At 43.1% G+C, this 22,262-nt stretch overlaps 1 protein-coding gene across 1 annotated transcript in view; it reads right to left on the reverse strand.

The window, feature by feature from the left end:
• The window catches only part of itfg1 (integrin alpha FG-GAP repeat containing 1), a 149,605-nt gene that overhangs the window by 6,012 nt on the left and 121,331 nt on the right, over positions 1 to 22,262 (reverse strand). Inside the window, exons 15-17 of the mRNA XM_085767318.1 lie at positions 7,226 to 7,350; positions 3,037 to 3,119; positions 2,135 to 2,252 (exon numbers count right to left, since the gene is read on the reverse strand). Coding sequence (XP_085623444.1) covers positions 2,135 to 2,252; positions 3,037 to 3,119; positions 7,226 to 7,350 — 326 coding nt within the window. The remainder of the gene's footprint in view (positions 1 to 2,134; positions 2,253 to 3,036; positions 3,120 to 7,225; positions 7,351 to 22,262) is intronic.

Genomic DNA, 22,262 nt, shown 5'->3' on the forward strand with positions numbered 1-22,262 from the left:
AGAGGCGGCTGCGCAAACACACAGAAATGCCAAATGTCAATCAGCGGTCTCGACCTGACCTTACTTGGTGCTCCTGCAGCAGAAGAAGTGGGAGAAGATTAGATATGAGGGAGGTTGTTAGTGATGTTAGCGGTATACAGGACTCATCCTCACTTTTGATTGTGTGGATGGAGCAACCTATCTATCTCTCTATCTCTCTCTCTCTCTATCTCTCTATCTCTCTATCTCTCTATCTCTCTATCTATCTATCTATCTATCTGAATATACCACTCTGGCCTTTCAGTCCAGAGTTGTTGAGGACAGTCATACTTCAAATTTGTTATGGTTTTAACAGCTGTCTGTAGCGTACCATAGGTCAGTTCATCCACACACGCAATACTGCTGAGCTTCAGGGTGCAGAGAACAGCTGTGCCACAGATTTACATTGTCTCAGAGAGTTAAATCAGAATGGACACATACATTTTGAATGGCTCATAGGAAAACCACAATGTTGTGAATCTCATTGTGTGTTTGTTTTTGTTTTTAGGTGAGGTTAGGTAGATCAGTGTAAGGTGACTGACTGGTATAGGTGGCACAGGCTTGGACAGACATGAAGCTCTGTTAGTAGATTTATCAGTTTAACAGATGAGCAACTGGTTTTGAAAATCCACATACAAAAGTGTGTACATATGGTAGAGGTAAGTCAGCCAGCCATAACCCTACATTTCTGTTGTAAACACAGCAGAGAGCTGCAAATAGCGCTTTGCAGAAACATTGAAATACATTTACAAAAAAGTTGAGTCACTGTAAAATGTTTTCATCAAATAGTTGAAGTATTGTTACTTATTTCAGTGGCAGAGTCTGTTGAAGATCTTTTGAAAGACCCCTCTGATGAAATTCAAGAGTTTAACTTTTTCAGTGTTTTTCAGATAATATCGACTGACTTAAATTATATTATATGAAACAGTCTTATAAAAGAGATTCATATTCAGACAGTTGCAGTAGAGGTTCATACATCACAAACCTAAGGAAGCAGTCCTGTCAACAGACACAGATGGGCTGGTGCTGGAAAAAACCCAAACCTATTTGGTACAGAGAGCGACAGCTGACATTAGCACAACCACTAACACTGTGCCATGGTTAGCTAACAAAGATACTAATGACACTAACTGTGCTGACATGTCGTTAGACTGTTAATCTGTGTGTGGGTCTGGATGTGGGTCTGTTTCATCCCCCAAACATCTTGATACTCTGATGTCCTTCCTTGTGGCTGCAAACCCTGAAGAAGCCAGGTTTGATTTGAAGTGAAGTCTGAGCTTCTCTTTCTCTCCTCCTCCTCCTCCTATCCACCTGAGCCTGCTCGTTGTATCCAGACACTTGGATAAGTCACCAGACGGGAGTTTTTTCACGTGCAGTGTTGGTTCAGTTGAAGCTAATGCTTACGCCCACGTCTCCCCAAAAGAGGGCAATTAGAGCGCTTTTGTTTCTCTGTGTGTATAATGATACGCACACACACATTCACACATATACACACAGCCAATAAGCACACACACTCGCTCGGCAGATGGCTTGGAGAAGATGCCAGCAACTTACTGCACCACTCAGCCCAGCAGTCAGCAGCATCACCACAGTGTGTAGATGAAAAACATAATAATCCAAAGAACAAAAAAAAGTTGAACTGCGAGAATCAGTGTTGAATAATGTTTTTGTCTGTGTGTCCCCAACCAGACTGTGACTGTGTGTGTGTGTGTTACTCAAACAGCAATGGGAGCAGGAGGAGCTGATGCACAAAACACACGTGAAGACATGCACTGACTCCCTGGAGGACGTATTTACGGCCGTAATGAACAGCAGATCCGCCATGCTGAAAGGACAGAAGCAGGCAATTACAGTTGAACGTCCTTCCAGGTTTTGGCCCGGGCGGGAAGAGAGCGAGAGAGAGAGAGAGACAGAGAAAGTGTGTATGTGTGGCTCAGTGGGAGGCTAGAGGACTACAGGACAGGGACAGTGAGACCCATCTGCTGCTGGTTGTGACCAATCTGCTCACACACACACACACACACACACACACACACACACACACTTTAAAGCAGTAGATCATCAGGAAGGAGCCAGCGTCAACTGTAAAATTGTGTGTCTGTGTGTGTGCCCTGACCTTCTCTTGCCAGTGAAGGATGCCAATAATGACGAGGATGAAGACGCACACTCCGATCAGTGCAATGGCCGTCAGCAACACACTGTTGCTAGGAGTCAGGTACAGTTTAGCGCTCCAGCTAAGGAGAGAGAGAGAGAGAGAGAGACAGAGAGAGAAAAAAAAAGCTGACTTGCCATATGTTCTTTTGTTTCATCGTAGTTTTATTTGACAGAAAAACAATGCAATTACCAAATGGCACACATTAGTGGAGCTCATGTCCTAATTAAGTTAAAATAAATAAAGGAAAGAAATGAATATCTCTTTCACTCTGCTGTCACACTTGAACAGTGACGCTCTGCTCGGTCTCTGGTTTCCAAGAACTTCTATGTAATTCGGCTTATTTGTATGTATCAAATTCATCACCTCACAATCTGCTGACTTATTGTGTATGTAGAAAGAATACCGATGCACCTGTTTCTTTTTTTCTAGTCAGATCTCGTTTCACTAGTGGTGTATATGTAGGTGTGTGTGTGTAATGATCTGGGGGAGTACACCGAGTGTTATGAGGCTACTACGGAGGAGGGTGCATGTGTGTGTGTGTGTGTGTGTTTGTCTGTGTTGAATAACCATCTGGAGCTCCTCCTGGCATTTGTGATACATGTGAGCCGGGGTTGTGAGAACATGACAACACATGCTGCGAGGTGAGAGTGCGAGTTTTGTAAAAGACACACACCACGCAAACGGTACAGAGCTGCGGGAACATTCACTTGAAGAAACGGCATTGGATGAGGTGTTTTGGAGCGTTAAAATTGTTTCCATGGCAACAAGCCTCAATAGGTCCTCCCAGAATTAAAAAGAAAAAAAATTACACCACTGTGAACTAGGAAAATGGGCACATGTGACCCGTCTAGGTGTGTACGTACCTGCGGGGTTTGTCATGTGGGTAGGGGATGACGATAAGCTGAGAGTTAGGAATGATGGCCGTCCACTCCTGCTTCCTTATGTCCTGGAAAGGACAGAGAAAACAGAGATTTACAGTACATAACACACACACACAGACACACTCACAATATGTATGTTAAGTCCTCTGGGGTAGAGTAAAAGAGTCCTGTGGTTTCCCTTAGCTAGTGCGGAGTGGCTATTTTAAGCAGCGCCTACCTGCTACTTGAAATAAATTACTGTCACTTTGGGCACCAACAAACTTTCCTTGGTGCGTGTGTCTTTGTGCATATAGGCGTGCATATTTTGCATGTGTGATGAAGTGTATCTGCGGTTGTGTGCGAGAATTCAGTCGTCTGCGGAACAACTTATTATCTCGGTCTCTGTCCTGATAAAATATACATCGCCTTTTTCTCATCCTGTAACTTGACTCATTATGGCAGCGCTGACGTCTGCTTTGAAGAAAAATTCATGGGAGGAAAACTGGAACCACTGTCTGAGTGTCTGTGTGCGCCATCAACATAAAAGCACACACAAACACCAGCTCTGAGGTGACCTGGGGTAGGCTAATTGCTGCCACAACAATCTTTTCAAACTACCCAGTAATGACTAACTTGATTATCGCCCATAATAAGAATACGGAGGAACATGAAATCCTGTTGATTGTATGATTTCATGTGACTGGAGCAACACAAAAAAAAAAAAGGAGCCGTCACACTAAATCTGAAGAAACAGGTTGTGAGAGATGAAGGAAAATATTCTGTGGTGAGATCATCTAAGGTGAAGATACACACAGATTCAACACTCGTTTACACAAACTCATGAAACACAGTGGGGACGTCACTGCTCAGACGTGCACCCTCACCGTGCGTCCCCAAACACATCTGCCTGCAGCTCGTCCACGCTCTCACACAACGGGTTGTGGTTCTCACGTGTGTCCTTTATCACATCAGTTACCTCATATTCACATCACATAATTAAAAACAAATCTGAGAGTTTGGTTTTGTAGGTGTTACGGGAAGAGACTCTGCAATCAGATTTGAGCATCAGGATTCAAACTGCACTGAGTTCAGAAACATTTGCTCGCGGCGCTGCGTTTGACAGCAGTTTGACTTTGGACAAGTTCAAGTTTCATTTTTAGCAGTTTGCCACCTTAAGGCTCAGCATCCAATAATGCTATCTGACATAAGATACAGACAAAGACTGCATTCACCCTCTGCCTACAATAGGGTTTGATATCTGGGGAAGCCCAGCATCATCATCATTTTCTGTTTGCTTTCATCTCCATGTTTTCCTGAATATAATTTTGCCTTGTGTCTTGATTTAGCCTCCGCTGACACATCAAAGACGGTGCTCGGGCTTTTTAGGGGTTAAGAGTTCACAGAGGTCAAGGGATGTGAATAGGATAGGCGGGGCAACACATTAAGGTTTTTTTTTTTATTATTAAAAGCTTGTTAGCTAGGATAAATTAACATTTCCAATCGTATATTTGGTATATCTGACTGCATGTGCCGGTGCCACTGCTCTTTAATTATGGTTCTCCCTTCTTCATCAATTGAGAGGAACCACATCTTGCAGCTATTTTGAATAAGCATGCAAGAACGGAGATGCTTTTTACATAACGAGCACATTCTTGCCGCCAGTCATTGTCGCTTAGCTCTTGGAAAGCGCTGCCGTCGGTGCAGCAACCGGCGGGGGAGCGGAGCTGGAGTCGAGTCAGCCTCCACTACTGCTGCCTGGGAGCAGATCCGATCTGGCTGTTTGGAAGAGAAAAGTGTTCCCAAGTCTTCAGAGAGAAAGAGAGACACTCTGGTTCAAAGCCAGGGAAACTAGCACACTAGGAGTGAGTGAGGGAGATGGATACAGAGATGGAGGGTGAGCGAGAGAGTGAGAGTGACAAGTAGGGGACTGATTAGTGAAGTAAACCACTTTGAGCAGCAAAGGGAATCCCCTGGGTGGAAGATAAGTGAACAGGAGGAGAGAGAGACTAACAGAGAGAGACGGGGAGGGGGAATAAAAGAGATGAATGATTGGACAGAAGACGGAAGATATCCAAGTAGATTTTACAAAACCTCTCTCTCTGTGAAACAGCAGGAAGGAACTCTCAGTTTGGAGGAGAAGATTGCAAAGGGCACAGTGGGGAGGACTGTGAGAGAACGGGAGCGGGGCAGATAGAAGGACGGAGAGAAACACAACAGAAATGAGAGAGAGACAGATCAAGAGATTTGACGAACCAGCCGACCGAGCAGGGTGGCCTAGCAGTCAGGGTTTCTGAACCTTCTCTTTCCTAAAGAGTTCCCCGAAGCTTCTCCTCCTCATTACAGGTAGATCTGATGGAGTTACTCAACTACCCGGTCCCAGTGGATAAAAAAAAGAAAAAGAAAATCTACTCTGCATAATGGGCTGCATCTTTAGGCATTCATTAATTCACTTTGTGCGAGGAATGGGCGAGGAGGAGGAAAAACGGGGAAGAAAAAGATCACATTTCTTTGCATAGGGAAAAAAAGGGAGTGTGCGTAGAAAGGGGGACAACAAAGCAGCTTGTTTGAGCTGAGTGTTCTCGGTGCACTACAGTTTCTAAGCCGTGGATCGACCAATCTGCAAGTCTAATCAGCTTCTTGACGAAGACCTTGGTACCACACGGGAGGGGGAGAAAAAAAGGCCCTGTCGTGCCTAATATTCACTGTGACAAGTGCAACATTTGTGTGTGTGTGTGTGTGAGAGAGAGAGAGAAAACTGAGATGGAGATGAATGCTGAGAGAGGGAGAGAGCTGAACTGAAGAGAGCTGACATTTGAGGTAGTGTAGTGTAGAAATGTGGCTGACATATAGATTAAAACTGTAAAACCCATCAATTATTTACGATATCCATAGAACGCGAGCTTGTAGAATGACAGAAGACGCAAACGGACCGCATCCTCGTCTGCTTGCACGGCGCTGTTAAATAAAGATGTGTTTGAAGTGAGAAGGTAAAAGCGGCTGTGTTGGTATTTCTGTTCCAGCGAGGAGCTTCGCTGCACCTGCACCAACTCCCTGGGTGATGTCATCAATCACCTCATACAGTACGAGCAGGAAGTGGAATCCATCTGCCGTAAAACAACCGGCAACGGGCCTTCATGTTCATCCTGCTAATATTTTATATTTACTTTTGTTCGGGGAACAAAATAAACAAATAAACATTGTTTGCAGCACCAGAGAAAATATTAAAGCTTTCAGTGAGAATTCAAATGAGTGAAGCTGTTTTAAAAAGAACCTGCGAGATCAGCAGAGAGAGAATTAACATCGTCCATAAATAAACAGCAAAGCAAAGAAAAGTGGAAAACCGGAGCAGGTTAACAACTAATGAGTAGTGTGTCTTGATTGTTTATGTAAATACATCTTGATCATTTGTGCACAAATAAGTAAAAAATTATTTGAACACATGACTATTTGACAACCTAAATACCAGATATTATTGTATTAATTTGTTTCTTGAATTGGAAAAAGAAACTTAACTAAGCGCTAAATATTTTTTGAAGATTAGGTGGACAGTACACTGCTGTTTCTCTTCAACATTTCTAATATGATAAGAGAATTTGAAGAGGGAATCTGTGAATCTTTGCAAGACACCCTTTAAATGAGCCTTGTAATCCTTGGAAGAAATGAGCAACATCCAGCCTTATTATGAAATAAAGCTCGAGCTGTCAGAGAAAAAACAACCATTTTGCTCTTTGCCTCAAACTGCTTGGATTTCTCTCAGAGAACGTGGTCCATCATTTTCTGTTTTTCTTGGAAAGTTTTCTAACATCTCCATCCCGAGGCTGTTTCTGCTCCTCTCTCACTGCCACTTTTCAGCTCTCACTTCAGAGACATTGAATCTGCCACATGTGTCATGTGCTGTTACGCTGAGGACAGATTGGGATGTTCAGAAATGACTTCATCTGGCACTTGAGTGGCACTGTAGATGCTCTGAGGTACAGGTTTATGAGGTAAGTGTGTTGAAAGGGGTTTTTACTTTAGTTCAGGTTCAGTTTTAGTGCCCTGTCTTCCTTTTTCTCAGTCTGCTGTATCATGCACACGCCTCTACAAAACAATCTGCTCTCAGATTTTCTCTCAGGCCGAACCCGCTGCAGACTTTCTGAAGGAGTGCTGAGAGCTGTCAAGGTAATAGAAGAACCCTCTCATATTTGCTCACCGCCTCTCCGGACGGCCGGGGAATGCCGACAAAAAGGTGATCCAGGAAGTTGGCGCTGCGTCCGAGGCCCAGCACGGTGTAGGGCAGCTGGAGGGAGAAGTGAGCTGACTGGCTCAGCTGACCGGCTGCAGAAAGGAGAGAAAAGATACAATTTATAATGCATATAGTTAACATGTAGGGTGAACATATCATTTTTCCTTTCACTATAGCCATGATAGCAGCACCACATGGTTAAGACTGAAATATCTCAGTGACTTTTTGATAGATTGACCTCAGATTTGGTCCAGAAGCTCACGGTCTGCAGAGGATTGACTGGACTGACTGTGTTGATCTTCTGAACTTTTCCTCTGGGAGCACTAGGAGGTTTTCAGTTTTCTCTTTCAGCTGAAAATCTTGGCAACTGTGGAGTGGACTGTTGGATTTGGTACCTACAGTATGTCTCACTCAGAGTATTTTTCAAATGACTTTGGCCGGCCCGTGACTTTTCATTTTGTGCCGTCAATGGGTCCTTGTTTTTGGATTGGATTTTTGGATTTGTGTATGACCACATAGCAAAGCTTTAGCACACCAAACTACAGTAGAGACAATAGTAAACATTATACCTCCTTACATCCTCATAGAGCTGCTTGTGTGACCATAGACTATTCATACATTTGAACTGGACACAGAGGCAACACTTTAATTTCTACTATTTATGCACTTGGCTGCCCTTTTTCTGAATATCTCTATCTTTACTGGGTAAAGAATAAGTGTCAAACTTATTCTTTACCCAGTTCACATGCCACAGAAAAAGAGACCAACACAAAAAGATGTTAAACAGTTATACAGTGTTTTGGTTTGCTCATCTTCATTCATCGCTTCCTGATTTGTAAAGCTCATTGAATCGTAAACAAAACCCCTGTTTTTCTGACTGATCTTATGACAGCGCAGCTGCGAGGGCCCTGTTTCACCAAAGAGACCATTAAAGTTTTAGCTAATGTAAAGCAATCAGCTCTGAGCTAAGCCATTCTGAGTGGAGAGATATGTGAACATAGTGAGAGAAGTTAACACACGGCACAGGAACGATGGAGCCAGAGGGAGTGCAGCATGAGACCTTGAGTTCTGATGTGAAGAAGCATCATAAAAGATACAAATCAGAGTGAGACACCTCAGGCCAGTCCAACACCTCTGCCTGTTTCCTCGCCCAACCTTCCCCCTCTGTCTGTCCTGTAGTGTCTCCCTCCTTACTTACAATTCTCATCCAACCTTTACTCTCTTGTTTCCTCCTCTGTTGCTCATCTCTCTCGTCTCCCCTGATACATCACTTCGATTTGGCCTTACTCATTTTGCTTCCCCTTCTTCTCCTCCCTTCACCCCCCCACCCCGCCTCTACCCCTTCAGCTGCTGTATCTCGCCCACGCCACCCAACTCTGCCAAGTGCAGCCGACATAAATCAACCTCTACGTGGTAAACAAAGAGAGGAAGGGAGAGAGAGGGAAAAAGAGAGGGATTGAAGAGGAGAGAGAAAGCCTCGAGGCAGCCAGTGATCAGAACTAATGTGGATGGACTGCGTATTGCAGGCCGAGAGGAGCATAACAACAGTATTGCCTCTCTCCCTCTCTCTCTCTCTCTCTCTCTCTCTATTTTCTTTAATCTCAGTTCAGTATAAAGAAAAAAAGATTTCCCCACTTTATCTTTTGCCACCTCAGCTGTACCTTGGTCAGATCAGTGCTGCTCAGTCTGCCTCTTCTTTAATGTTCTTTCATGTTATACGAATAAAGCTGCCATTTTAGCTCTGGATCATCTCGTGGAGGGGAAAGAAATGACCAATGGCCAGTGGGTGAAAATGACTATCTGACTCACGTAGAGCAGCAGTGGCTGCTGTATGGTGTCTGTGCTCTAAACGCTGGTCCATAATGCTGCAATATGCATGCAGTGGGTCTGGATGCAGAATATAGCATCGACTTTTGCCACCTACTAAAGATGGCTTGTCATAATTTGTCTCTCTCTTTATCTTTCTAAATTTCACACGCTTGCCTCTGCTCTGTGCACTCTATTTTCCCAGCTTTTAGTGCAGGGTTGTGGGTTTGTGAAGAGGCAGCATAATTACCTTAATCGCACACCGCTGATAGCTACCGAAAGGGAGAGAGACAAGAATATTGGCTTGCCAGCATATACAGGAGGAGCAGGACACAGTTTAGTGGGCATTGACTTGTTCCTGGGTAGTACAAAGCCCAGGCTTCTGACAGACACTAAAGACGAATCCTGGGGTATCTGACATTTACCGAGAGGAGACCTGCACCAGCATAGTAAAGTGGAAAGCCATGTTCTGCAGTATGACACACAATGTACGTGATTTTAAATCATAATCTAGACGGTTCACTGACACGGATGGAAGACGTAATAAAGCAAAGATCAATTTTTAAAGAATTTATGTTGACAAGAGTAGCTGGACAGAATAATTTCATCAAAAAAAGCAAAAATAAACAGGGAGGTGTCAAACCTAAACATAACTGAACCCAGAGGAAAAAAAATAAAACTTGAATTTACATTTATATATTTGATATTTATATTCAAGAAGAAATTATATGAGCTTGTTTCAAAAGAAAGCCTTCAAGGACTTTACAATACGCCTGGTTATAACTGACCTTACTGAGCCCTCAACACAGGAAACACAATGTTAGAAACCCTGATCCAAGTCATACACGTATCACCATCAGGACCGCTGTGGATGCAAGTAAGCCTCATGTGTGTGTCCCAAAAACAACGAGACAACAAAACTGTGATGCAAAATTAAGAAATGTGATGCAGCAACAACAGAGACTTTGGTTGACCATCATTATATCTCTGTGGATGGACTGAATTAAATCAAAAAAAGGATAAGAGTCATTTCTGTTAACAGTCTTGCTCTCTTTGTGCTCACAGATAAATGGATCTGACCTGGGGGTTTTTGCAAAAAAGTAGAATTAAGATATCCAGGATAACTGAAAAAGCGAGGCTTGACAAAGCCTCATCGGTGAATCCTGGTTCAGTCTGTTGCATATTTGCTGAGCCAGGATGACTGAGGGCAGATTTGTCAAACCAGGTGGAAGTGATTCAGATCTGAGCGCGTCCCCAGCTTTCTTTAACAGACCACTGTATTGATCACTGACTTACTGATGAAACAGCGGAAAAGACACGCGCTGCATCAAACTTTTCACTGGGCGAGCAGCTGCTGGAGACTCACAAGGAGGTGATCGTTTCATTTCAGAAATACAAGAGAAAAAGCCTGACAGTCAACTGAATGTGTATGTTTTCAAAAAATATGCACTTTCTAACACTGAAAGGTAATCATTACAATTCAGTAAGTCACTTAACATTTTTTCCAAATAAGCACTTGTACACTTGTGTAGCAGGTTAAATAACGTAAAAGAAATGTGGTCTAATAATAAGTATCACAGTTAATTGATATTCATACAGAGTAAACATGACTGGACAAAAGAGAAACAGGCAATAAATCCAGGTCAATTATAAACTGTGACTCTACTGTAACACGTATTTTATACAAATTGAGATGATAAAGGTATGTCACATGCATTTTAGTGGCAACTTAAACATTTCTGATGGTGCACTAAATTGTGCCTTTATTCAAATGTTCCGTGCAGTGATTTCTGACGAGTCCAGAAACACCCAGAAAGCCCTCCTCACTATTCTTTGTTCTTGTACATATCAGATTGACACCAAACTGAATATATAATAATAAGTTAAACCTGGTTGTTAGCCTGTTTGGTTGAAGGCAAGTTGCAAAGAATAAATCTCCATGGAATCAAAGCTGTGTTTAAGTTTTTACAAGTAGGTTTGCCATCTGTAATACCACGAGTATCAAAACCTCCTTCACCCACTCCTGTTTTTATGATGCACCATGAAGTAGTCTTTATGGTAATGTCATTTGTTTTTTGTTTGCTATCCACCAATCAAATAACAGACAGACTAAAGGGCACTGCCTGAGCCCAGAAAGGAGCGGCAGTGTCACAGCGTTACTTTGAGATGAATCCAGCAGGGGAAGCCGTTTTAAATCAGTCCATTGGCGCTCAGTTCTCTGAACCTCGTCCATTGGGCTAGGCAGAACAGGATCTTTGAGGGGATGGACCTTTAATCCAGCCTTGGTTTGATGTTTTTGACAGACTGCTGCTCCCTGTCAGTCGGCGAGAGGTGGATGGCTTGCGCCCCGGCCACTCACCAGGGTGGAGTGGGTCTGAGAGTTTGTGTGTGTCTGTGCGTATGATGGAGGATCAAGCAGGGTTACGTCGCAGGCTGGAAGCCCATGGCTTAGCATCTGCTGAGCACTGTGTGTGTGTATGTTTGTGTGTGTGAATGTGTGTGTCTGTGTAGACCGGCTAGGAAATGTGGCCATGGCTGGAGCAATGCCATTTCACAACATGGGGAGGCTGGATAGAGGGTATTATGCAGAGCAGTGTATTGGAGTGTCTCTGTCTTGTTTATGTGTGTGTGTGTGTGTGTGTGTGTGTGTGGTAGGAGGGGGGTCTTTGAGTGTTTCTGTCCTATCTCCCTATAGCACAGCCAGTGGAGGCCTTGGCAGAGAATTCCACCCTGCACACATGACTGACAGCCCACAATCCATCTCATAGGAGACAAAGCAAATTCAGAACAGCGCCAACAGTCGCCACGCACTCGCACACACACACGCACGCACACAGGTTTCTAGAGAAACTGGTTCTCTCTGTCAGAGAAAAATAAAATATCCTCAATGACGTATAAGTAGCTGCTCTCCTCATCTCTAACTGACCATTTTTTCCCCCCGTTGCTGTCAAATCCCAAACCTGAGGTGAGTGTTTCTGTCCCTCAAAACTCTGGTGGACTGAGCCTGATTATCACGGTGCTGAGCCCAACATCCCAATGACCGTTACCACTGTAACAGGTGAGACTGTCTTCTGCTATTATTAGTGCGGCATCAAAAGGAAGACATGGCTGATGTCTGCCGTTTTACATTTTTACCTTCATTAAACAGCTTTGGAGTAACTGATGGTTTAATAAATGGCTCAACTTGTTACGTGGGAAAATGGAGGCTCTCTGCCTTCCATGTGCGACGTGCGTGTAATTTATTGCGTCTTTTGACTGAAAAACAACTTTGCAAGATCGGGGCCGCTGCCCCGGTGTCCCAGCTCTCGTCTATGCGCCCCATTACCTGTAATCTCTTGTTTATGACAGATGAAACTACACGTCGTAACATTGTATATGATATATAATGTTATGTACCGCTCTAATACTTGATTTCTTGCTGGCTTCATTGTAAACAAAGGCACAGGAGAGTTAGCAAAACAGCGGAAAAGCGACTGGACTCACATAGTTCCTCTTTCAAATATAAATCATAACTTCAAGCAGCTCTGTTTAAAGGTTTTGAGGCAAAACAAAAAGACAATAATGGTAAAAAGGGAAATGAACAGGCTCCCTTGCTTCTACAACAACTGTGTGGGCTAAAGAAGCCTTCAGAGCTGATATTGGCAGGATTCCAGTGTCTTTGATCCACACACTTAATGAACATTTATCTAAAGTCTTTTGGTAATACAACAAACTTGGAAGCTCCAAAGATCTCAGTAATTCTGGACCTGAATGAAATGCAACAATGATGAAACGTTTGTTGTGAGACACGGGTAGATGTGGACAGAACATGTTCTGTTGTTGTGTAAACTGCATAGAGAAGTTTAAATTTTGTTAATCTTTGCAAAGCCACTTGTCGGCAAAGAGAAAGTCAGTTTCATCAGCATGACAAAGCAAACTGCAGCACTCTAGAGGCTGTGCAAAGACCAGGCTAGATAAAGTTTGTAATAATATTAAATTATATAAATTGTAAATACATTCAAATGCTCTGACTCTGTGTTGCTGACACCGACTTAGTTTGCCCTTGCCTTCAAAATCTCAATGCTAGTCTGAGTCTTGCTGGATGCTGTGTCTGGTGCTTCAGTCAACATGTGAGCTATTTTAATTATAACTGCTTTTAATTTACATTGATGAAAATGTGTACTTAATAGCTGAGTTTGTGAAATGAATACAAAAAAGTCTGGAATCACTGAACTGCCATAATCAACTGAAACAAACTAAGAACACTGCATATGCCCGTGACACGGTTGTAGATGAAGCAATGTGGACCTGGGATATATTAATAATATATAATATATATATGAATCACATTTTACCTTCAGTGGTTAATATTATTCATGCCAGGTGAAAAATAATTTAGCTTACTGTCACATCACAGTTCACATTTCTCTCACAGCAGGATGCCAGATAGTGAGGACAATATCAAGGGTTTTGGGATATTGAGGTTCTCCATGATATTGAAGTTGACAAACTTTACTTCCTTCTGGGCACGAGGAGGCAAAATGAAAAAAAAGAAAAAAAGAAAAGAAGTGAGAAATATTAGAGAGCGACAGGACATTAGTGCCTATGAGGGAGCCGCAACATCCTAATGTGTCTCTGTGTGTCCATCTGCTGAGGCCTGATGACACGTACCCTCGTGTAAAACCATGTCCTGTCTGGGGGTTTTATCACCTTTGTGCAGACAAGCAGGGTGACAACATGATGTGTAACATCAGGCTGAAAGTGAGTCAAGTGTGTTGGTGATCACAGAAAGAGACAGAGAGAGGAATTCTGAGACAATAAATAGATAAACTTGGACGTATGTAAACATGTAACACGTCTGTTTACTGGGTAAAAACCCCTCTGTAGGACAGTGAGAATTAACATGATCCCATTTAATCATTTAGAAATGAAATATGGTCAGAAAATTAGTTGGTGTGCACACACACATGCACGTACATGTACACGTAGACACACACACACTCCCAAGGGCTTCAAAAATGAGCAAAAAATGGTTTCACAGAAATTCCTAGTGCCTGTCGCTATAGAAACCATTTGCTCCCCTGATGGCGATAAAAGAAGCAAATTGCAGCGATGAAGGGAGGAGCCATCAGGAACAGAACAGTGTACATGCACGCACACACACATGCAGTGCGTTTTGCCTGGAGAGCCTCCTTGAGTGTCCATACACTGGTGTCAGGCTCTGCACATTGATTTGGGAGGGGAAATGTGTGTGAACTTATATGTGGGAGTGTGAATGTGTGTGTGGTGATGTGCTAGAGGACCCAGAGGGCTTTGCAGTTCGCCATCGCCATCTAGCTTTGTCCTGGCTGCCTCTCTACTGCACCGAAGCATGTTGACACCTGCGTCCACACAACACCCGAAATGACACGTGTGTGTCTGTGTGAGAACAGACAGACAGCTGTCATCGCCCTAGCCTGCCACTACTAAAATCAAAATAGCAGGTTCACCACATTTAAAGCTTCCCCTAGCTTCCTGTTCTCCATCCATGACCATGAAGCATCCACTCAATAATATCCTACAATAAACATGAAAGTACACAACATGACAAAAAAGAAGTAGAAGCTTGATGGTAGGCAAAAATAATATTTTCTCTGGCACTGTTGAATGGCCTGTTTTATAAATGTTTCCTTCTACATTTACCGGTGCAACCAAGATTGTCAATGTATCAAGCTGTGGTGAAACTAACTTGGAGTTGTCAGCAAAGACTCAAATGTACAATAAAAACAGTGTTTTTGTAAGCTAGGTTTTCTCATACATCAGTCAAAAGAGAGGTTGTTCTTTTCAAAGCTTTATATGTTTCAATGGATTTTCTTCTGTCCTCTTCATCATCTTAGTGTTGGTCGTGCTGTCAAATTTGGCATCAGCTGACAAGACACATCAACAACAACATGCTATTGCGTCTGACATATTGGCATGTTGGTACAATGTTTCCCAGAGTCCTGCACGGGTCCGATTTTGGAAACCTGCGCCCGCCCTGCTGCGGATAAGGAGCTTCCTTTTTTGGGGTGGGGGGTGGGGGTTAGGGTTTGATATAATGATCACTACCGGAAAAGCAAGTGGAAACTATTCAGTATTCATCCTCTGGGCATGAATGTCTCTAGAGAACTTGATTGGAATCCATATGTTGAGATGCTGCAGAGCACTGCTGGCCTGCCTAAACACATGTTGAAGTATCTCCTTTAGATTAGTTGACTCTGTGAAAATGCACAACATTTACTGAGAGACATATAAGCATCTCGTTCACTGAAATACAAGGAGGTTTACAGACGGATCAACAGACAGCTGGACAACAGTGGTGACAAATTAAAAGCTGGGCAGCCTTTGGACAGTATGTGATACCGATGAAGTGCAGAGGAGACAGATTAGAAGGTGAGAAATGAAAAAGAAAAAAGACAGATAAAAGCAAGAGGGTAGGATGTGGAGGAAAAAAAAGATGAGGAAGGAGAGGCAGAGGAGGGAGGCGAAAGAGTGAAAAACAGGGAAGAGAAAGAGCATGCTAAGCCTGATCAATAGTAATTCTCCACTCTTTTTTTCCCCTTACCACTTCAATATTTCCTTCTCTCTCCCCTCCTCTCTTCTGATCTCTGTGTTCGTCTCCTCCCATCTTCTATCTTTCCCTTTCGTTCCACTATTTTCACACCTCTCCATTTCTCTATGCTTTCAGCGTTGTGCTCTGCAACCTCTCATTTTTTCCTCTTCCAACCCTTTTCATTTCTCTCATCCACCTACTCCCCTATCTCGCTCCTATATTGTGGATTCTGTGTGTGCTTCGAGCCAATCGTCCATATACTGTGCAATAAAATGGTTTGAGAATAGGGTAACACTCACTGTTGACCTGATGAGGTCTGAGAACAGTTGAGTACTGTGGCCATAGATCAGCGCGATGTTAAGTGCAACAGGCTGACTTTTACGACACTGCTCGCGGCATCAGCATGATGCAGCAAAAAACCAACATGAGTGGCTTCAAGTGAACGAACAAGTCAACACAACTCAGTGCACACACACACAATCTCCATTTCAATCTGTATCTAACATTGTTTTGGATCTTCTAAATGTCTAAAAGGTTAAGATATGATAAACATGTTTGTGGGAGAGTTGCTGCAGGTGAACGTTTGTTTTTTAAAGGTTGTGTATGCATGTACAATGAGTGTGTGGTGTGTGTGCTTTTTCAGTGTGTGTGAACGAGCCATTCCTAATCCCCTGAACTCATTAGCCTAATTGGACGGTCTGCAGAGAGCTCCACATTGATCTGAGTGTGTTATGATTCTCCTCCCTATGAGCACTCACTCTTTTCTCTCTCTCTGTAGTTCCACTTCCTGTCACTTCTTTCTCATGTCCCCTCTCTCTCTTCCTTTTTTCTAGGGTTCCTTCTCTGTGAACAATAATCTGTGGCATCATTGACACATTCGCACTCTCTGGACAAAGCCAGCTAACAATCTGCAGCTTGGTGTCATTATAAGCCAATTATGCTGGGTTCAAAAGAAGTGAATGTAATAGAAAGGTTTTCATCTAATATGTTTATGTGAATGTGTGTCTGACGAACCACATTTTCATAAGAGAAGAATTGTGTCTTTAAGTCCAAGTACTGTTTTCATTGCACAAGACCTTACAGTTCTATGAGTGACTTTCAGTGCTTTGAAAATTTCTTGTGTAGAACAAACGTTCCCCATAAGTTCCCAGAAAAGCTACTGCTTTGATGCTTAGGTCAATAACCTGTAATGACAATTGACAACATAAATATATTTGTTTGTCCTTATGGTGCATTAAAGGCTATAACAGCTAAAAATAAATGCACAAAATTAACTCTTCTTGAAGGCAGTTGATGGAATACAAACAAACAAAAAAATACCTTAATAATTGTGAAATAGAAATAGAAGTGCGGAACCACCAGAGCCCTTTTGAGAAATTGGACATGTGGCCATGATGAGCGACTAGGAAAGTGGTCTTGGTTTGGAGTGAAAAAGAAAACAGTAGAGTGGTCAGTCTACCACTTATACAGAAGAAGAAGAACCTACATGATTGACCATCGCAGCAGCAGTCCATCAATAGAGAAGCAATGCAGAAATTAAATAACTAAATAAATAAATCACCTGGCTAATACCATAATACCTGCGGTAAAAAAAATGGTGCTGGCAGCGTCATGCTGTTGAGATCAGACCCTCCACAACTGAAAGCATGAACATGTCCTCAAGGCTATAATCAAGCTTGAGGCAGTAGCACAGGCAGAGGGAGCACTCGGGTACAAAGACATTGTCTGGCTTGTATGCCAGCGCTGACAGGGGCTTGAGAACTTACATCATAAGTCCAAGAAAGGACTGTTGAAGAAGACTCATCCCACAGAGAGGGATCAGAGCAAGAGGCACTGTGCCACTCTAAAGCAGTAAGTCTGGGTTGTACTGGCAAAATGGCTGACTATGAAAGCTGAACCCTTAAATGAAGTGATATCTGGAGGCATCCATTATTATGGCTCCAATTCCTTCTCTGGTCCATCTATGACACCCTCCCATTCCTTGCAAATCTCCATAGATGGTTGCTGGCAGAAAAGCCTAACTGCAATCTGTGCTGGCAGAAAGGTACGCTGGAGCATGAGCTGACATCCTGCCAAGTAGGCCTCACCCAAGAGAGATACAATTGGAGACATAACCAGGTTCATAGAGAACTTGCAATCATGCTGCTGATGGAGATGGAAGGACAACAACATGACCAAGCAGAAGCCTATGTCCATGAGAAGCAGCTGGAACCGTACCGCAGACATGCCGAGCATTGCAACAGAGTGTGAAATGGCTGCTGATGGAAAATGGATCAAATGACCAAACAGTGTACCATCAGCAGGGAGACATGACATCCTCCTGTGGTCATCCAATGATCCCAATCAGCATCATATAAATGGCAGTGCCGGAGGAAAAGTTCAGCGCCTTGACAGCTGACTGCTGACAGCCAGACTGGTAAACAGTCAAGGTGAGATTGTCAAGGCTTTCCAGCTCAGTGGAAATGGCAGGTCTTTACTGCTCTGGGGGGCGACAGGGTAGATACACAGAACAGCCGTGCAGAAGATCTCTGCAGCTGCAGAGCGAGTGTCCACTGACACAGTGACTGATCACCACTGCAGAACCATCTTGAGAGCGCACTGAGTAAAGGGTCAAAACACTTGACGACAGATGGCCTCGGCTGAGGATGTCAGTGGCGTAGCAGCTTAACCCCTGATGCTGCTATGACACACTGATAACCAGACAGACTCAAAGCTCTGCTGCTACCAAAGGAGATTCTATTGAATTTTGAATCAAGGGGGTGAGTACTTTTATACACGACAGACTTGTTTCACTCTTCATTTAGGGTCACTGAGTTTAGATTAGTGGGCAAAAAATGCTATTTTATCTTTCTTTTTTTTTAAAGTATATTTTTTGGGGCTTTTTTTCCTTTAATGTACAGGACAGTTGAGAGAGAGACAGGACATAGGAGGCAGAGAGGGGGTAAATGACACGCAGGATCGAGCCGCACGGCGCGGGATTCGAACCGGGGTCGCCTGCAGTGAGGACTATAGCCTCAATACATAGGGAGGGTGCTCTACCAACTGAGGCCACCCCGCTATTTCATCATTTTAAAATTGTATCTAAAACACTATATAATGAATGTGTGAGTAATTTGTGGAGTCACAGTCTTGGGGAAAAGAGGTGTGATGATAAAGCAAGAAGTAGCCTAAAACACAAGTCATAGTGAGCAGTTATTCATTTTGGAAATGCATTAAGATATTAGTGACATTCAGATTATGATTTATTTTAAAGAGGAGAGAGGCTAAGTCCAGGTCCAGTCCAGTCACAAAGCAGAGAGCCTCCATTCTCACTCGTAACAAGTCACAAGTCATGTAGTTAACTATCACAATTACTCTGGAGCTGTTTAATTAAGGCAAAAATGTAGCATAGCCACGTGAAAAATCCTGCCTAGTTCCTCTTTAAACTGAAGAATTTCCCCAAGGTGACAATGTACAAAACATTTGAATCATAGCTCAATAACAGTGCAAACAAATTTAGAATTGAATACATATTTAAAAATCATTTCCTGACATCATATCATAAAAGAACATCGAGATAGTGTCTCTGATATTTTGGTTATGGAAAACTGGATTGCAGGAGGCTGAAAAAGTATTGCAGCTCATTGTAAATGATGTTTTTACTCTGCTTCATCATCACTCCTGATAGTGGCCAATAAAGCAGAGGTTATTTTCCTCTTGTTTTACCTTTAAAGACAGGGTGATTTGTTTTACTGTCCTGTGAGTCAGAAGCCAGACATACTAAAGGTGACAACAAACTCAATTTAAGTGATAAATTCAGAGCAGTGGGATTACTTTAAGCAAAAGGAAGCCATTTTTTCTGGCTGGGCTGACCGCTGCTTTTAGGAGAAACCTGTTTGTGAATGATTGGCAGTTATTGTTTCTGAATAATATCTGTGCTTGTGATAAGAAAATCTGGCCTCTCATCTAATTATAATCTAACTTTTGTCATTTAAAGTCACATGTTACTTTTGAACACTGAACACCCTATTTGTCTAAAGATAAATGGTCTTAGATGACCATGTGTGGGTTGAGACACAGAGGTGTTTCTCCTCTGTCAGCGTCTCAGAGAGTGTCCACGGAGGAGCAGAGAGCGAGGAGTAAAAAAAAGGCTGTTAATGAATAACTACAACTATTCATTTTCACCACCCCACCTGTCTCTCTCCCTCTCTCTCTGTCTCAGCAGGAGTTAGTTGATAATGAGGCGTGGTGTTGTCAGAATCACAGTCCACGCTCATCCATCCAAGCTGCTTAGTAAGGGGCCGGGCACACCACTGTCTGGAGCGCATATGCACACACACACCCACACACACACACACACAAGGTCACGAGGAGACAGATGTCGGGGTACGCAGTGCACTCGTGCATACTTACATGCAGCACAACTTACTGTGTATAGGCTGAAGAATATATGTGAGTTTAGACAAATACAGACACACACACGTACAGTGCACATAGATTCACATGCAGTATGCATTACTCACACAAATACACAGTGGCACAGACACACAAAGCAGAGCTATGGCAGTGGAAAACCTTGTCAGTGTAGCTGTTGACCTTTACTTGTCAGATCTGGTAGTGACATTATCTGAGTGTATATATAGATACATTATGTTCTGGAAGTGTAGTAGTGTGTGTATGTGTAGTATGTACTGTCCTTTAGTTCTGCTTTTCTCCACGTCTAAACAATCTCTAACTCTTCTCTCCATCCCACCACCCCCCAATCTCCTCTGACCTATTTCCTTCCTTTTCTTTTTACCACTCATCCCTCTCTCATCGCTCCATTCTGTGCCTCCTCAGTCCTTGTCTCTATCTCTCAGCATATTATAATCTCCCCTTTCCTCTCTGTCTCTTCCTTTCAGGAGGGTGAAGGGTAAGTGAAGATCGTTGGGCCCCAGTGGAGAAGCCCAGACATTGTGTGTGTGTGTGTGTGTATGTGTGTGTTTGTGTGCACCCCATCATTGCTCATCTCTGGCAGTCCTCGCTGGCTGTTCCCCGAGCTACAAGCTACAGAATAAATACACTTTAAATCACCACACACACGCAGACACGCAGACACACACACACACACACGGGCACACACCCACGCACACATGCACACATGAAGCCTGCTCCTGGGCAGCACTTTGCTGCTGCTAAATGAGGGGTCTTGGGAGTTGTGCTGGCAAAGCCTTTGGCTACTCTCTCGCTCTCACTCCGCACATGAGTCAAACCCAAACTGAAAAAATAAGTTGGAGTTATGACGGGCAGACTGTAATATGCCAGGATATTATAATGTTAAATAGATGGGATTCCACTTACTAAACTTCACTGAACCAGGAACATAAAGGCACTCTGGAGACCTGGAGATTTCCTCCAGAAAAAAAAAAATGTATCAGCTGAACGGACAAAAGGTCAAGACATTTGCTCTCTGAACTTAACTGACTGCATCACGGTGAAAGATAAGACACCTGCATTAAAAGTCTTTAAATGATCTTTGTGTGCAACATGGATGACCTACTCAGAGGCTTCCTGTGGAGCATCAGACACATTTATAAAGCACTGCACTGATTGGATGAGGTATTTCTGGCCCTGCCTGCCACTCCTCCCATTACAACATTTTAAGACCAACGTTTCTACAGTAAAAGCTCACTCAGATGCTGAGATGTAAAATTCTGAGTTCATCCTGGTGTGAGGAGGTAGATGAGAAAGGCTTATTTAATAGATGCCAAGGCGACATATCAGTTGAAGAAAAGGTTTTCAGCTCATTTCAGCTTCATGTTTAAAAAACAGACCAAACTGCAGAATATACCCAAATATACAGTATACAGTTTGTACCAAACATCTGGACAGAGATAAGTAGACCCCCCTGTTCACTCACTATTGGTTTATCAAAATGTTGCAGGGAAGGTATTGTAGTTATTTCGACATGACAAGGTTTTCCTAGTTTGTATAGCCTGACTGACCTCTGCAGATTAACATCAATACAGTTCAGCTTCTTGTGGATGAACTGTAACACTGACCGTATGGCAGACTCCACTAATGCTCTTGTGACTGAACTGAACCAACATGCAATGGAAAACCTTTCTGGAAGAGCAAAGGCTACGTGTTAATGCTCAGAAGGTGGGTTTCTACATACCTCTGGCGATGTAAGACTGTAAAGCACTTAAAGGCTCAGACGCAATGAAATGTTTACATATTTAAACAGCTGCCAATGTTTCAGGCAATTCTACAAATGATCTCTGTTGAGAAATTCAAAGGCAGATGAACATCACTGGACCCTTTCCAGTGTTGCACTTTTGTGCGATTTTAAAACTGTCACCGCCTCCACATTCAGTGGGCTTCTGAATCACCCTCCATCTTCTCTGCAGTGGGTGTGGGTGCAGGTGGTGATAACTCTCCCCTGCCCTCCCTCACTCTCCGCTGTTTCTCTCTCTCTCCGTGCCCATTGATTCAACTAAACATTTTTAAACCAGTGGAGTGTGTGGCAGGGGAATGAAACTGTGTGTTTCATCATGGTGTGAGACAACTAAATACAGGCTGGCTAGTGTTTATATTTTGTCCACTTGCTTTGGGCTTGGACTCAGAGCACCTAACTGAAAAGTCTGCAGCCACTGGAGGATTCGTTTCAGTGCTGTTTCATAGCCAGGA

The sequence above is a fragment of the Trachurus japonicus genome, chromosome 3, assembly GCF_045865225.1.
Source record: "Trachurus japonicus isolate A0001 chromosome 3, Traja_1.0".
Lineage (NCBI taxonomy): Eukaryota > Metazoa > Chordata > Actinopteri > Carangiformes > Carangidae > Trachurus > Trachurus japonicus.